The following is a 16,047-nucleotide window of genomic DNA, read 5'->3' on the forward strand; positions in this document are numbered from 1 at the left end:
GTGGTATAGAGGGGGGTAGTAGCCTAGTGGGTAACTAGGTGGTATAGAGGGCGGTAGTAGCCTAGTGGGTAGCTAGGTGGTATAGAGGGCGGTAGTAGCCTAGCGGGTGACTAGGTGGTATAGAGGGGGGTAGTAGCCTAGCGGGTGACTAGGTGGTATAGAGGGGGGTAGTAGCATAGCGGGTAACTAGGTGGTATAGAGGGTGGTAGTAGCCTAGCGGGTGACTAGGTGGTATAGAGGGGGGTAGTAGCCTAGCGGGTAACTAGGTGGTAAAGAGGGTGGTAGTAGCCTAGCGGGTAACTAGGTGGTATAGAGGGTGGTAGTAGCCTAGCGGGTGACTAGGTGGTATAGAGGGGGGTAGTAGCCTAGCGGGTGACTAGGTGGTATAGAGGGCGGTAGTAACCTAGCGGGTGACTAGGTGGTATAGAGGACGGTAGTAGCCTAGCGGGTGACTAGGTGGTATAGAGGGCGGTAGTAGCCTAGCGGGTAACTAGGCGGTATAGAGGGCGGTAGTAGCCTAGCGGGTAACTAGGTGGTATAGAGGGCGGTAGTAGCCTAGCGGGTGACACACTCGCCTTTGAACCAGAAGACCTAGGTTCAAATCCCACTTACTACCATCATGTCCCTGAGCAAGACACTTAACCCTGAGTTAACTGTCCCTGTAACTACTGATTGTAAGTCGCTCTGGATTAGGGCGTCTGGTAAAAACCCTAAATGTAAGAAAAGCATGTGATTAAGTTTAGTTTGCCATTTTAGTATTAAAACCAGAAACGTGGGACGCAGGTCCAGCCGGAGCCTTCTCCTCCCAGGATGCACCGCGGCCAGTCGGAGTCGCGGCGGCGCGTCACAATGGGCGAGTCGTTAGCCGCTAGCCGCCTCCACACGCGTCTGGTTGTGAACCGAGTGTCAAATGTGCCTTCGGCGGTGTGAGACGCCCTCGGGATCGACCTGCGGCCGAGACTCGACGCCCGTTTTCATTTTAATCCGGACTTTTCGGGGTACGTGTGGCGGCCAGCGCACTCTTCGGCTAGCCTGCTAGCATGCTAACGTATTGTTAGCGGCGTCGGCGCGGCTCGGACAGGCTGTCAGGCGGCCCGCCGCTCGCCTCTGGAACTCGGCTAGCCTGCTAGCATGCTAACGCATTGTTAGCGGCGCGGCCAGGCGCCTGTGCGGCGTTAGCGCGGCTCGGACAGGCTGTCAGGCGGCCCGCCGCTCGCCTCTCGGCTCCGGAACTCGTATCGGCTCCGCTCGGTGGTCGGGCTGACGCGACCGGCGACATTCGTGCCAATTAAAGTCCTTTAAAGGGAGAGTCCAAGGAAGGTGGCGGCCAGGGATGCTCCCACTTTCTCTCCGTTCCTGTTCGGTCAGTAGCTGCAACTCCGGAGTTTTACTGAATCTCAACTTTTTCAGTGGATTCACTATCTGTTGCTGGTTTGAGTTTTTCACGCACATCCCCTTAACTGTAAAATAAATTAACACCAGTTGTCTGCGAGACAAAGATTTATTCACTTTAGTTATTTTGTGGCTACCAAATTTCGACCATTTTTTTCAGAGGATGTGTTGTGAAATATCTCAGTTCAGTTAAATTACATTTTTTTTTGTTTATAACAGTTACTGGCTGGCAGCCTTTGAGTGAAATGCATGCTGGGATATTTGACCTGACAATAAACCCCCAAGATCCACACCTGGTCCAGGTGTACCGTCTCGACGCGAAAAGACGTAAACCTGGTGTCTAAATGATGCCAAAGCGCTCTGGGGCGCCGACTACCAGCGCGGTGATTTATCCGTATCGACAGGGGCAGTGGTGGCCTAGCGGTTAAGGAAGCGGCCCCGTAATCAGAAGGTTGCCGGTTCGAATCCCGATCCGCCAAGGTGCCACTGAGCAAAGCACCGTCCCCTCACACTGCTCCCCTGATATGCATTAAATACAGAGGACAAATTTCACTGTGTGCACCATGCACTTAATTAATGAGGACACCCGTAATCCATTTTACTGGTTTGGGGGACGCGCTTCTTCTGTAATGTAATCTGTGGCGTTGTTGGTTTTCAGAAATGGAACCTCTGAACCACACCAAGATGATGGCGATACAGGACAGCATTCCCGCGGCCTTGGACCTCTCGCTGAGCTGCAAGAAGAGCCACCGGAACCAGAGTTCTGCCGAGGCGCTGAACCTGGTGAAGAAGCCCAGCTGGTACGCCTTCAACGCCGAATCGGACGGCCGGACGCCGGGCTTCGCCGACCTGCGGCCGGACGCTCTCATTCCACCGCCGGAGACGCACGCGGCTCTGAGGTTCTCGTGCGGCCTGAGTCCACGCCACCAGCTGAATGGCCACGTGCCGCCCCCCAGCCGCGGCTGCTCCGTCAAAATAGGTAAATTCGTGGTGCCCGGCACGGCCCATCGTTCGGAGACCGCTTCGCCCGCGGGACGTTTAAAAGCCAGGGTGTCCGCTCTAGGTGGCTTCAGTCAGACTTTGCAGAACACAAATCAAGCGAGCGGTGACTCTGACACAGGAGGCACCGGCTGGACCGCCGCCCAGAACGGGTCGGGCACCGATGTCCTTTCACGGGGACAAGAGCCAGGTGAGGGGACGCTCGTCCACGACAGGCGTTACGTCCTCGTGTCAAGTTCCACGCACTCGAAAAGCGCCCTGGCAGAGGAGCCCGCTCGTCCAGTCACCGCCTCGCCCGGGGACCGCGAGAACGTGTCTCCCGATCACGACCGAGCCACAGCCGTCCCGTGTCCCCTTTATGCAGAGAGCATCTCCAGTGACGACAGCGACGTCGTCGAGGTCCCAGTTACCAACGTCCACAGTGGGAGGAGCCAACAGAGCCGGCAGCCGGCACTAACCGAGACCGACCCGGAGCGGCGGGACTCCTCGCCGGTAAAAAGCCAACTTTCTACCTCAGATACGGAAAATGGCCGCCGTGCGAAGCAGCCACCAGGGACAACGGCGAAGAGGCGACCCCGGGCCAAGCAGGCGAAGGCCTCGCCCGGCAAAGCCGCCGCCAAGCGCAGGCGGAAGAGGCTCCGGCAGTCCGGCTCGTCCTCCATCTTCCCGCCCCAGGAGCCGGAAATCAAGCTGAAGTACGCCAGCTGCCGCGAGGACAAGCGGGACGGCCGCGCCGACGCCTTCACGCCGTACGTCCACGTGGAGCTGAGGGACTTCCCCGACTGCACCGTGGTCAACTTCCACGACGAGGAGGAGGAGCGGCTGAAGAAGGGCCGGCGGCGGACCCGCCCCGCCGCCGTCACGGGCGCGGTCCCCGGGACCACCTGCCACCGGCTGGGGCGCGTGGCCGCGGAAAGCGACGCCCAGGACGCCCAGGTCTGCTGCCTGTGCGGCTGCTCGGCCAACTCCAGGGGACTGGGGGACCTCCACGGCCCGTACTACCCGAGTAAGGGCCCGGCGGCCGGTGTGAACGGGGCGTGGCCGGCCCGCGGCTCGGAGCGCTGGGTCCACGAGGACTGCGGCGTTTGGAGTACGGGGGTCTTCCTGGTTAAAGGAAGGCTGTACGGGCTGGAGGAAGCCGTTCGGCTCGGCCGGGAAACCGTAAGTGTGAAACGGAGGCCGTGTCCCCACGTCTCTCCCGTACTGAGTACGTAATCACCGGCGTTCTCTTGTAGGCGTGTACGGGGTGCCACCGAGCGGGCGCCACGCTGGGCTGCTTCTTTAAAGGATGCCACAGTAAATACCACTACGCCTGCGCCCTGCAGTCTGGTGAGTGCGGCTCGCCCAACACCGACGAGAGCCTCTGAACTTAGACCTTTAATTACGCTGGTTATTCCCTATTTTGCAGACATGGTGGGTAAAGAAATGATGTCACCTTTATCATTGTAAAATTCTGCAATATTTGACTGATTTATTATGCTAAATCGCGAGGTTGTTGCGATAAGGCGTTGACAACGTTCTACTTGTACGTGTCTCCCACACGGCAGCGTTGCTCTGAGGTGTTTATTGATCCGGTCAGGGCTCCAGCCGAATCAGGGCGTGTCCTGGTACCCTGGTGCTTATTATTTTTATACATTTTTCATTTTTTATTTATTTTTTTTTTTTGCAGACTGTTCCATGAATGAAGAGAACTTTTCAATGCGGTGTTCCAAGCACAAGGTACGTCTTCCTAAGGTTCTCAGATGTTAAAGTATTTTAATGATTATGGTATTCATAATAATAATGCATTGTATTAGCAAACAGAAAATCTTTTTTTAATGTGGATTGGATTGATTTGTTTTTATTAGTCTTTTTTTTTTTTTTCTGTGGAAAAGAACGCTGGATCAACTCTGTCGTTAATCTCTCCTGCTCTCCTGTCCTTTATCAGAGTAAATCCTTTAAAGGGGGACGGATGAAGCTGAAACAGGCTGCTGGTCAAGGTGGGTTTTTTTCCCCCTTGTTTTCCTGTGGGACTTTGCGTTTTTGTACAACTTTGAACACCTCGTCCATTTAAAACATTTAGCATATGCCTGGTTTATCAGTCGAGTGTCATTATATTTTTAAATATTGGTACAGATTAATCTGTCATCCTTTTTTACTAAACTACTATATATATATATATATATATATATATATATATATATATATATATATATATATATATATATATATATATATATATAAAAAGGGGGCTGTTTATATATAAAAATGAATAATCCTTTTATTCGTTTGCCAGCAGTTATTAATATCTCCCTAAATCCTTAAATCAGTGCAGTCTTATGTAAGCGGATTAAGCAAATTATGTCTTCACCAGACATTGTTTTTATTCACATGTACACTATAATTTACCACCCAAGTGTTTCAGGCGAGTTCCAACACCAGGTCGCAGGGTCCCCGAGAACCTGATCTTGAAATGATTTTTCTCGCCTACAGCCGAGCCCTGCTGCTGACAGACCCGGCACCTGTTCCCCGGAGAAGAGGACTCCCCGTCTGGACCGGTTCCTTCACATGTTTACATTTTTATTACTAGAGAGTGTTTACATTTTCCGTAAGCATTTATTCCCCCCCTCCGTTCTGCCGCCACACATTCCCCCCTGCAAATCCGTTTCAGAGGCCATTTTGAAGATGCTGGAGCTGCGAACACTTTAAACAGCTGTGTCTGTTGGTTTGGGCCATGTCTCTGGCACTCAAATTAGATCTTTTTTTTTTTTTTTTTTTTTATATACAGCATAATTTTATAAACATTCGAGCAGCACCCCTTTATTTTTAACATTTTTCTATAAACCTGGGTGCCCCGAGTGAAGCACCGCCTGTGCAGATTCTCCATGTGCTGCCACCTCATGCACTATCAGTTTGACCATTTATTTATTTTGACTTGTCTATTATAAGAATGTTCTTATTTATTAATGTAAAATTCACGCTGTACGTTGGCAAACGTCCGCTGGGTGCTGCACCTCCCCGATGTCAGGAACGGGGTGACCGAGACGGCCACTTCACCGAACGCCGTGCGCAGCCTGTCTGGTTCTGTTTCAATAAACGCTTTTAAAGTGGAGGCCTCTCGTCATACAAGACACAAGCTGGTGCCGTGGAGTTCCCGGTGAGCGGCGAGATGGGTTCTGCCCCGGGCCCGCCTTGTTGGCCCCACCTCTCGGCGAGCCTCAGAATAGCACGTCTCGGGGTGTTAAAATAGCGCTCCGCCTCCGGAGGGATGGAGAAACAGCTGGTATTTATCGCGCTCTTTTCCCTTCTTCTTTCTTAAAGAAAGGGTGGAATAGAGTTCATTTTGCCTTCATTAGAAGGGTTCTCGTGCGGAAAGTGGCTGGGAGCGATGGCACCAGATGTTCCTTGTGGTTCGTCACCTGCGTTTTTTCTCTTCGTTCGAACAGCGACGGTAAATATTTGAAATAAACGTGATGCCAGAGTTCTTTTCTCAAAACCACGTCGGTTCCATGGGCTGATATTTCAGCGGAAATATACACAATAGGAAAAATTATGGTCTAAAAATTGTCTAAACCATCTGACGAATGGCAAAATAAAAGTTTTAGTTTGCTGGTATTTCTGGAAGAATTGTGCGTGTAGTCTTGGTTTTTGGTGCATTATTGTTTCTTGCCAGACTGCTTGCAAAATGAAGCGGGTTACGTGAAGCAGCTACCAATCGTGCCCACAGGTCCTCTCCCTTTTATAAAAGCATCATTACAGTTCACCATCTGGGTGCGAAACAGTTCCTCCAGCCGCCATCATCCGGAGCGCCTTGCGCTCAGGAGCTACCATGTTGATGTCCGACCTCTCATCCCAAACAACTACGTTCCATCATCCCTGATGACTGGATTTCCTGTGGGACGCTCCTCATATGCTGTATCGACCAAATGTGGCCCATGATCTGGTATCAGGGTTAAATTATCGTATTTTGGGATAAATGACCATGGGGGGTGCCAAACTGCATTATGGGATCTGGAGTTTGTGTGGAGTTTGTCAGTATATATTTACATTTACAGCATTTATCAGACGCCCTTATCCAGAGCGACTTACAATCAGTATTACAGGGACAGTCCCCCCCTGGAGCAATTTAAGGTTAAGTGTCCTGCTCAGGGACACGATGGTAGTAAGTGGGATTCGAACCTGGGTCTTCTGGTTCATAGGCGAGTGTGTTACCCACTAGGCTACTACCACCTATATTAATTGTTCATATAATAAATGTATATCATGTGATCTCGCGGGCCAGACTTCGTACAGCGGGTCAAAATGATGCTACGAATCCGGTTATATCTGTGTAAGTAAAGGCCATCGTGGTGTTTAAGCCAGAAACGGCGTATTTTGCTGTAAGCAAGTGTCCCAGTTCCGCTCCTGAAGCGGCACTTCTCTGCAGGCTGAGATGACTAATCGTTGCCGTTTGTCTGCGAACCGATGCAGGACGAGACGGGAGGTTTATGCAAGGTCCTCCCGTTTATGGTGCTGATGCCCCGGGCCACTTCACGCCTGCCATCAGGACGTCTTGACGGGCTTATTATCGTCCCTGTTCAAAACTGCGCCGTGGACACCAGGTCTTCGGGGTAAAGCCGAGGTCCTCCAGGCAGATGGTCCTATCCTGCGCTCCGTTGGTGCTCTGCTGATGGTAATAACCTCGTCCTTGGCGCGGTCCTCCCTTCATCGACTCCCGCTGTGCCCCGACAGTGGAGTTCTCTCGTTATTACCGGAGTGAAATGTTCTAACTGCCGGAGGCCGCGTGAAGTCATCTCCTGTAACGTTCCACGCTTTGTCTGCTCCACTGGTTCCTGAAGGAGACTCCGGTTTGTAATAGCCGCCTCTGCGTTGGCTATTGGTGCATCTTCAGAGCGCGACCTGTGTCTTCTGTTTGAACCAGATCTTCTTTTTGTGTTTGAAGCCCAATGAATCCCAAGTGGAAAAGGCTGGTCGCTACGTTAGAAAAATTACCAAAAAACAAAGATCATATTGACCTCCTTCCGCAGCACTTTCACTAGCAGAACACATCCCAACTCGTACTCCTCAGTTTGGTTACTTTAGTTTACTCATCGGACGCTTTTATCCAAAGCGACTAACAAGAGGACGACACCAGCAACTCTCATTCAGTTTCTATAGATTTAACAACTAAGAGCCCCGATAAGACCGATATGCTAGAGAATTGTTAAGTGCTGGACAATTTTTTTTGTGATTGTGTGTGTTGGATTCGTCTGAAATACTTTTTGAACAAGTGTGTTTTCAGCTGCTTCTTAAAGGTGGTGGAGGTCTCGTCCTGCTCCATTCGACTAGCCAAGTTGTCCCACCAGCCAGGGACAACATAGGAGAACAGAGTGGATTGGGACCTGAGACCCCGTGAAGAGGGAATTTTTAGTCTTGTTTCGTGTGCAGATCTGAGAGGGCGTGCAGGAGTGTATCTGGCTAGTAGTGTGTTGGTGTAAGAGGGAGAACTTCCATTTACAGCCCTGTAGGCAGCATCAAGGATTTAAACTGGATGTGAGCAGCTACCGGGAGCCAGTGGAGAGAGGTGAGAAGAGGCGGGACGTGGGGGTGTTTCGGCTGGTTGAAGGGTCACTGGCCACTATCCACAATGCTCATGATGAACATGATGGCATTTTATTATGGACTCTAGTCTAGTGTGATGCAATAAGCCGCCAGGCGGTGGCCCCGAACTCTCTTTCTTCCCATTCACACTTCAAAGGGACAGGAGACGCGCAGGCGGCGCTTCCGTTAGCTTTATTGAATCTTTAATGAGAGGAGAGGGGGGGGAAGTCTTCGGGAGAACAGTTTGCCGTCAGATGGTCCGCGTTAGACATGAGTTCTAGCGATACGCTTTTCTACAGACTAAAGCTCCACCACACGACAGCACAGGACAGAATGCATCAAGGTGTCACGTTACAGAAAGACAAGGAGGTCTCATAACATTACTAATAACACAGTACAGCATGAAACGTTTTCTACATCTGCCCCCCCCCCACGTATTTTTATTTTAATTTTTTTTTATGCGATGACTACTCTTCATGATACACAGTCTGCTTCTGAGGTCGGGTTGAAGAACGTCAAAGTGCAGTTTCCTTCCATGAGCAGTGTACCTGGTGGGGTTCTAACTCCACAAATGTTAACAGCCAGACAGTTAAATAACAACCAAAAAAAAAAAAAGGGTCTATTGAGGTCTTTTACGCTTCTGCGTACAAAGTAATAAATACCAGCTTTTACAGTGCCATGAGGACATCTACTACTCCAAGAAAAGAAAAACGGATATGCAGTCGTTTTCTACAGTGTCTTTTCCAGATAGACATCAAGTCATGCAGGCGTCTCGGGAGGATACAGCGAATACGGAGGTCTTCTCAGTCTGTATTCAGGGGGTGTGATGGCTTCCGTTTTTCAGGTCTTCCCACAGGGTGGAACATTCAGGGGCCACCTTAAATGTCCAAGCAGCAGCCGTTCCACACAGTATCGCAAGCGCCTCCTACATGCTCTCAACCTGCAATACAAGTCACGAGGATAGCACACCGTCTACCAAATCTGCTTTTCTCCAATATCAAATCGTCTAAAATTGTGCAACAGCAAAATATCACAGCACGGCTGTCTGCACAGCGGCGGAATTCGTGACGCTTGCGTTTCATCTTTTTTTTTATGTATCCATGCAATTTCCAAAATGCCCTTTCATACAGCTACACAAACGGTTCACCTTCAAACGGCAAATGAGTCCGGGCGTTGAGCCGAGAAGCGGAAGCATGGCTTCCTGTCAATCATCCAGGGAGACGCTAAAACGGGGACCAACGTTCAGATGCAACTGGTTTTACCAATCGGTCCAAATCCAGGAGGTGCGTCCTGAACGCTCCTCCTTGCTCGTCCATAAAGAACAACGTGGTTGAGGAATTCGTATTAGTTTGACACGTTGCTTTCGGGAGAAAGCTCATGGAACACGGGGAATTTGATTTGGGGTGACGGGCTACATTTGTCACGTGAAATCAGCTGAGGGAAAAAAAAGGAACTTGGGGTACGATCAGATTTCCTTTCTCGGTCGCACACCTGAGGGGGGTGAAGAAGAACAACCTCACTGCCACGCAGAATAAATCTGGTCCAAAAGAAGAGCCGGAAGGAACCGGAGAACTTCCCCCAGAAGATGTGGGTGGCGTATGTTCCACGTCTCCTGTGTTACGAACAGAGTTTATATCATTTTAAACAACAGCGGCGTTCAAGTATCAAAATGAAAGAACCAGCGCAGCAATACAAAATGAACATTTTTAAAAGGTGAAATAAATAATTCAGTTTGCCCCTGTCCACGCTGCGCAGTTAACGTTCCCTCAGACTGCCGCTTTTCCACCACTGATGAGTATGTATTTTTTGCACAATGTCGCTGGAACGTATTGCTTTACGGACGGAACGCGCCGGTTCCGGTGTGGCCTCGCCCACAGTCGCTCGGCGGGTTCTGATTGTCTTCCCTCCGACAGCCATCATTAGGAATTTTGGTTGGAAAACACCACAAGGCGACGCCCCTCCAGTCCTTCTCCCGCGTTAACGTTAGTATTCACTGTTTTAGCAACAACTCGTGTGTATATGGGTGTGTGTGTATATGGGTGTGTGTGTGTGTGTATATGGGTGTGTGTGTGGGTGTATATGGGTGTGTGTGTGTGTGTGTGTGTGTGTGCGTGTGCTAAAACTCTCGTGAGAACAGAGGTCCGCGGCCTCTAGACGCAGATCTCGATGGGCGTGGCCACCAGGATTCGGCCGCTGCTCCCGCTGTCGCGGCCGGCGCGCTCGTAGCCGCCGGTGGAGGAGGACGAGCTGCTGGTGGACACGGAGGAGTAGTGGGCCACCGGCTCCGCCGCGGGCGACAGGGTCTGCTGCTTCAGCCGGTCCACCAGCTCGTCCTCCGACGACGACGAGGCGCTGAGCTCGGCCTGGTGGCCGCCGCTGCCGCTCGGCGCCGGGGGGCCGGCGGCCGCGTTGCCGTTCTCCGTGTCCAGCATCCAGCAGTTGTTGAAGTAGCTGAAGACCTCCTTGACGGAGCAGCGGCGGTCCTGCTCGATGGAGAGCAGCCGGCGGAACATGCGCAGCGCCTCGGCGGTGAAGCGGCGCCACTGTGAAGGAACGTTGCTGGAGCGCCGGCGCTGCCACCGCACGAACTCCTCGTAGAAGGCGTCGGAGGGCAGGGCCTTCTCCCACGGGAAGTTCCCGGTGAGCATGCAGAAGAGGAGCACGCCGAAGGCCCAGACGTCCGTGCTGTAGTCCACGCAGAAGCCCTCGTGCCGCGACGCGTCGCACAGCTCCGGCGCGGTGTACGGGATGGTGCCGCTCACGCGCTTGACGGGCGACCCGGCCCGCCGCGTCATGCCGAAGTCCGACAGCTTCACCTTGCGGCACTCCTTGTCGAAGATGAGGATGTTCTCCGGCTTGATGTCCCGGTGCACCAGCTTCTTGCAGTGCAGGTAGTCCAGCGCGATGGCCACCTGATGGACGCAGCGCTTGGCCACGCCCTCCGGAAGGCCCACCTACGGAAGCGCAGCAGGTCAGCATGAAAACAACCAACCACGCGGCAAACCGTCAAAATCCAAAAACAAGGGTTCCACATGAACTTCATCTAGAACCTCGCGCTGGTTCCGAATAATAAATAATAATAAAGTGAAACGATTGTCACATGTGATACACATGACGCGGCACAGCACACGGTGCACACAGTGAAACGTGTCCTCTGCATTTAACCATCACCCTGAGTGAGCAGTGGGCACCATGACAGGCGCCCAGGGAGCAGTGTGTGGGGACGGTGCTTTGCTCGGTGGCACCTTGGCGGATCGGGATTCGAACCGGCAACCTTCCTTAACCGCTAGGCCACCACTGCCCCTTATAGAATAGCCTGGTGGGTGGATATTTGACGCAGCCACCTGCTTTTAAACATGCTGCTCCAGCCATTTTAATTGTGCTTCAGCAGTTGCATATTTACGGATTAGTGTTTGCTCAGCGTCTGGTTCTGGACGTTCTAGTTCATCTAAGGTGACCGCGCCCAGTCCTTGGGGCCCAGGACAGGCGAGGAGCTCCACACACCTGGGGAGGAATGATGTCGAAGAGGTCCCCGGCCAGGGCGTACTCCTGAGCGAAGATGTAGTACTCGTCCGTCTCGAAGGCGATGCCGTACATGTTGATGATGAAGGGACAGGGCGAGAGGTAGAGCGAGATGCTGTACTCCCTCAGGAAGCTCTTCAGCTTGGTGGTTTTCTTCCGCAGGAACTTCAGGGCCATTTTGGTGCCTGGAGGACCAAGAAACGCTTGCTGTCAGTTGTTAATACGCCCTTTACCAACTCCTACTCATTGAGGGAAATGGATATTAAATATTAAAAACAGACATTTTGACAAGTTAATTCCCTGCAGAATGTGGACCATTTGACACAAGCTTCCGCTCCCTCTGTTTTTTTAAACATCTGCTTTACTCCAACCTCGGCCCATAAATCCTCCGGCTTCATTTATAATGTAAAGGCTGTGAGAGCCTGGGGACGTTCCGTCTTGCGCCAGAAGCCAGCGGCAGAGGACGGGAAGGAGGTGGGACGAGCCAGGAGCAGCGAGGACGGAGTCTGCGGTGACCAGACGGGCTGAGATGCCACTGCGAGCCTCATCGGTGGAGCAGACAGTGCCCAGCGGACCTCGGCCGTCTCCGTCCTGCTGTGTTATACGCCACTCTCTCGTAACTACAACGGCGTTGGTGGAAGTGCTCTGGGTAACATCATACAGTCCCTGAAGTTACACTTTAACCACAGTGCATTACATAATCTTCTCATGGTTCCATAATACATAATCATATTCTTCTCATGGTTCCATAATACATAATCATATTCTTCTCATGGTTCCATAATACATAATCATATTCTTCTCATGGTTCCATAATACATAATCATATTCTTCTCATGGTTCCATAATACATAATCATATTCATCTCATGATTCCATAATTGCAACACAATTGCTTCTGTATGGCAACTTTGTGGATTCCTGGACGGTCTCCGCCCAGGCTCTTACATCGCCCGTTAGCCGGGACACTTAATAACGGCGCGGGCTGATGAAGCTGCCGCCAAATTAATCACGCTAACGTAAGTGAGCGGTTACGCGGCACGCCATTCCCAAGGTGCTACAAATAGGCCTCTCCTAGTAACACCACGGGCCATTACGCCACGCGATGCGGCCGTAAACTCGACTCGGCCAGCAGATGCCCGCCGCTTTGTCCTTCTGCAGAGAGGACAGAACACGGAGACGGAGGATTTGTTGCAATGGCGACAAACGCAGCAGATGGTGCGTTCCGCCAGTCCTGGTTTTTTAAAAGAAGGACTGAACAGTGGGTTCTTCAGAATATCATTACTCGGCACAACGCAAGAAGCTGAAGCGGGTGGCCTGAAGCAGGCAGATGGCAGGGATTTTGGCATTTGACCTTCCGACATCTGAGCAGGAACGATCACTCTGTGGAACGATCCACTGAGCAGCAAACAAAATGTTCTGGACGTTCTCCCGTCAGCAGGAAACGTCACTTACAGACAAGCAAGAAACGGAGGAGCCACCATCATACCTCTGATCTTGTGGATGACCAGGTCCACCTTCCCATACGTCCCTTTGCCCAGCTCGCGGATGACCTCGTAGTATTTGTTGATCTCCAGCTTCTCCAGGTTCTGGGCCGCGATGAGCTGCAGCTCCTCCAGGATGTCGATGGAGGCGTGGGACACGTGGGGCGAGGAGCTCATTCTTGCGCTGGGAGAGGTCAGGAGCAGCGGTGGCAACTGCAGTGTGCGCTGACCCTGCGGGGACAGAGAGGTCAGCAGTTGTCACTTGGAGAGCTGGGGGTCGGGGGTCGGAGTGCGGGGACTGTGTCAGGTTGGGATTTTTTTTTTCCCGCCTCCCAAAGTAACAATTACTGGAAGATTCCCAGGCAAATAAGCGCTTATATAACACGATAAAAACCTCACGTCTCCTGCCACCAGCACCACGGAGGACGACACCACTTCCCTCCACCATAAACACATGAACATTTCACCCAAACAGCAGCCTCGTTTCCACCAGTAAACATGCAGAACGGGGCGGCGGCGGCACACAACCACAAAGCGAGAGATGCCGCCACCCCGGCACTCGCAACTAACCGGGATAAACACCAATACACTCTTCATACACGTTCATGTGTAGCTCGGCTGAAATGTTCATGTCACTGGCTGTCAGAGGTTCTGAATCTGTACCGGAACACGGGTCTGGAACCATGTGGTTTCGCGTTGAGCGGACGTGTTCTACGCGGCTCCATGTAAATAGTGGCCGCCGCCTATCGTTCGGACGGATAAGGACGCGTTGACAGGGGACAGGAAACGCCACACGTCCAGATACGCGAGGCCATCTGTGACCAACAGCCTGCTCACGCTATATAGTGTGCGCACGCGCGTGTGTGTGTGTGTGTGTGTGTGTGTGTGTGGAGGGTACAAATGAAGGAAAAGATGGATTTTAAAGCGTGTGTGTGTGTGTGTGTGTGTAAAAACGGACTGCACCGCTACCAGCCGACCCCGCCCTCAGTAACCGTCGGCATTTTATTTCCAACACGGATGATGTTCATTACCGGCAGCTTTTGAGAATGTTGTTGCTGCACTGTGACCGCGGTAGCCCGGCATTATACAAACCGTACACACACACACACACACACACACACACACACACACACACACACAGCAGCGTCGGCTCGCGTCATATCAAAGTGGCCACAGATGAAAGGAGATTGTGGCGGGCGGGCGGCCGCGCCGCGGTAATTAGGCGCTCGCCGCCTGCTGCTGTACTGAGAACGGTGCTTCTTTGTTGGTTTGTGGTCCTGCATTAATCTGCATCTCAGCAGCCAGTAGGCTGGATCTGAGTCGCGGCGTCCCATGTCCCCCGTCCCCATCGAGGCCCTTTTAACCGGTGCTTTTAACCTGGGTGGAACTGACCTGGGATTGGCCGACCTTCTGTTTCCATCACACACACACACACACACACACAACCGTGGGAGGTCAGGCAGCTGTGCTGCAGAAGGCTGATTTATCTCAACCCATCATCTACATTTACAGCATTTACCAGACGCCCTTATCCAGAGCGACTTAGTCTGTAGTTACAGGGACAGTCCCCCCTGGAGACACTCAGGGTTAAGTGTCTTGCTCAGGGACACGATGGTAGCAAGTGGGATTTAAACCTGGGTCTTCTGGTTCACAGGCGAGTGTGTTACCCACTAGGCTACTACCACCATCAAGTAGATTAGTGCTGTTATCGTTTTCCCATGATTCCACTGGCCTTTGCTTCTTAAGACTGGGTTTCTAGATCCAATGTTGTTCGTTATTCTCAGATCTTCTCCGCAGCCACACATCAGCAGAGTAAGACGGGGGTCTGCATTTCACACTGCGAACCTCACGCCGAGTGGACATCTTCACAGAGCAGGTGAGAAGGACACCCTGAACACCCGGCTCCAGGCCTCCAGCCGCCGCTCCCGGTCAGAGCCGCTCGGGGGCAGGGTCATGCCACCAGTCCTGCCAATCAACACCACGGCCAGCCGGCTGTTTACCTTCTGCAGGTTCTATGGCTGCAGTTCACCCTGCAAACAATAGAGGCAACAATTTCCTGCCAGCAGGAGCACCAGCACCACAGCAACCCCCAGCAGCCTGGTGCACATATCGATCGAGCAAGAAAAACCGATCATATGCATGATCCCCGCTGCCTGCGCGTGCGAGAAATGATCGTTTATCCTCCTCCTCCTCATCACAACGAGACGTGACGTGATTTCTGCGGCGTCGGGACCCGCTCGACGCCGCAGTAGAACCGACCCGACGTAAAGAGGACCAGCACCCACCTTTCAGGACGTGTGGTCCCGTCACTCCATCCACGTCCGCGGCGGCCTTTTAAAAAGAGAGACGGGGACGTGATGAACGTGGGAAATTCGCCGCGCTATTGTCTCCCCGGTTCTCTGGACGCCGCCGATGACAGCCAGCAAGGAGGCGAGGCCCCGCCCACCCCGGGCCCCGCGGCCAATGGGCGCCCGCGCCGGGCGGCGTGGGCGGGGCCTTCTGTCTCCGTACAGATTTCCGTGGCGACTGACTGCGCAACGGCAGCGAACATCTGCAGGACGCTGCATTGTGCGTCCACGCCACATCTCCACACACGTGTTAGCAGGGGGGGGGGGGGGTCGCCACGGCAGACCACTTAAACCAAAGTTCTTCATCTGGGCCGAAAACCGCACGTTGAAGAGGGTTAAGATGTTCTGGCTGTGGCCTTCTTTACCCCAGTACTGCACTGAGATATTTGACATGTTGTCTGGGGTCTTCTCCTCACCTCCTTCTCTGTCTGCCCATCAAAGGGACACGCTGGCCGAGAAGATTCATTAGGACGAACGGGAAATCCTCTAAACCTCCCAGCCAAACTCGAGATGTTCTTTATTTCTTTAAACTGGAAAAGAATTTCACTTAGGGGTTCCCTTAAGGCAATTAAAAAGATTTGGGGTCCTTTTCTCGGTCTGGTTAAGAGTAAGAATTTCCCTTCTGTTCCTGGGTGATACAGTTCATGTCCGTTTTTGTATTTAATTTATATACATTTTTCTTTGTGTGTAGTATCTGTATGTATATGTATGTATGTCTATTTTTGGTATTGTTTTGTTTGTTTG

The 16,047-nt window shown here is 52.2% G+C and overlaps 2 protein-coding genes across 3 annotated transcripts; one reads left to right on the forward strand and one right to left on the reverse strand.

The window, feature by feature from the left end:
• Positions 1 to 830: 830 nt before the first annotated feature.
• Positions 831 to 5,997, forward strand: LOC114793581 (transcription factor 20). Of its 2 annotated transcripts, none has more exons than XM_028985534.1 (6): positions 831 to 998; positions 2,051 to 3,552; positions 3,627 to 3,720; positions 4,061 to 4,110; positions 4,319 to 4,370; positions 4,864 to 5,997. In XM_028985534.1, the coding sequence occupies exons 1-6, from the start codon at positions 911 to 913 to the stop codon at positions 4,878 to 4,880; spliced, it is 1,803 nt and encodes a 600-aa protein (XP_028841367.1). In that variant the 5' UTR covers positions 831 to 910; the 3' UTR covers positions 4,881 to 5,997. The 2 variants fall into 2 exon arrangements, with proteins under 2 accessions (XP_028841367.1, XP_028841369.1); XM_028985536.1 differs by lacking the exon at positions 831 to 998 and adding an exon at positions 1,063 to 1,363.
• A 2,129-nt stretch (positions 5,998 to 8,126) lies between these two features.
• Positions 8,127 to 15,412, reverse strand: unm_sa1261 (un-named sa1261). The gene is made up of 4 exons (XM_028985542.1): positions 15,241 to 15,412; positions 12,961 to 13,186; positions 11,455 to 11,657; positions 8,127 to 10,904 (listed from the first exon to the last, which is right to left on the reverse strand). Exons 2-4 carry the CDS (start codon positions 13,130 to 13,132, stop codon positions 10,101 to 10,103), a joined length of 1,179 nt encoding a protein of 392 aa, XP_028841375.1. The 5' UTR covers positions 13,133 to 13,186; positions 15,241 to 15,412; the 3' UTR covers positions 8,127 to 10,100.
• Positions 15,413 to 16,047: the final 635 nt, after the last annotated feature.

Source organism: Denticeps clupeoides, chromosome 7, assembly GCF_900700375.1.
Source record: "Denticeps clupeoides chromosome 7, fDenClu1.1, whole genome shotgun sequence".
NCBI lineage: Eukaryota > Metazoa > Chordata > Actinopteri > Clupeiformes > Denticipitidae > Denticeps > Denticeps clupeoides.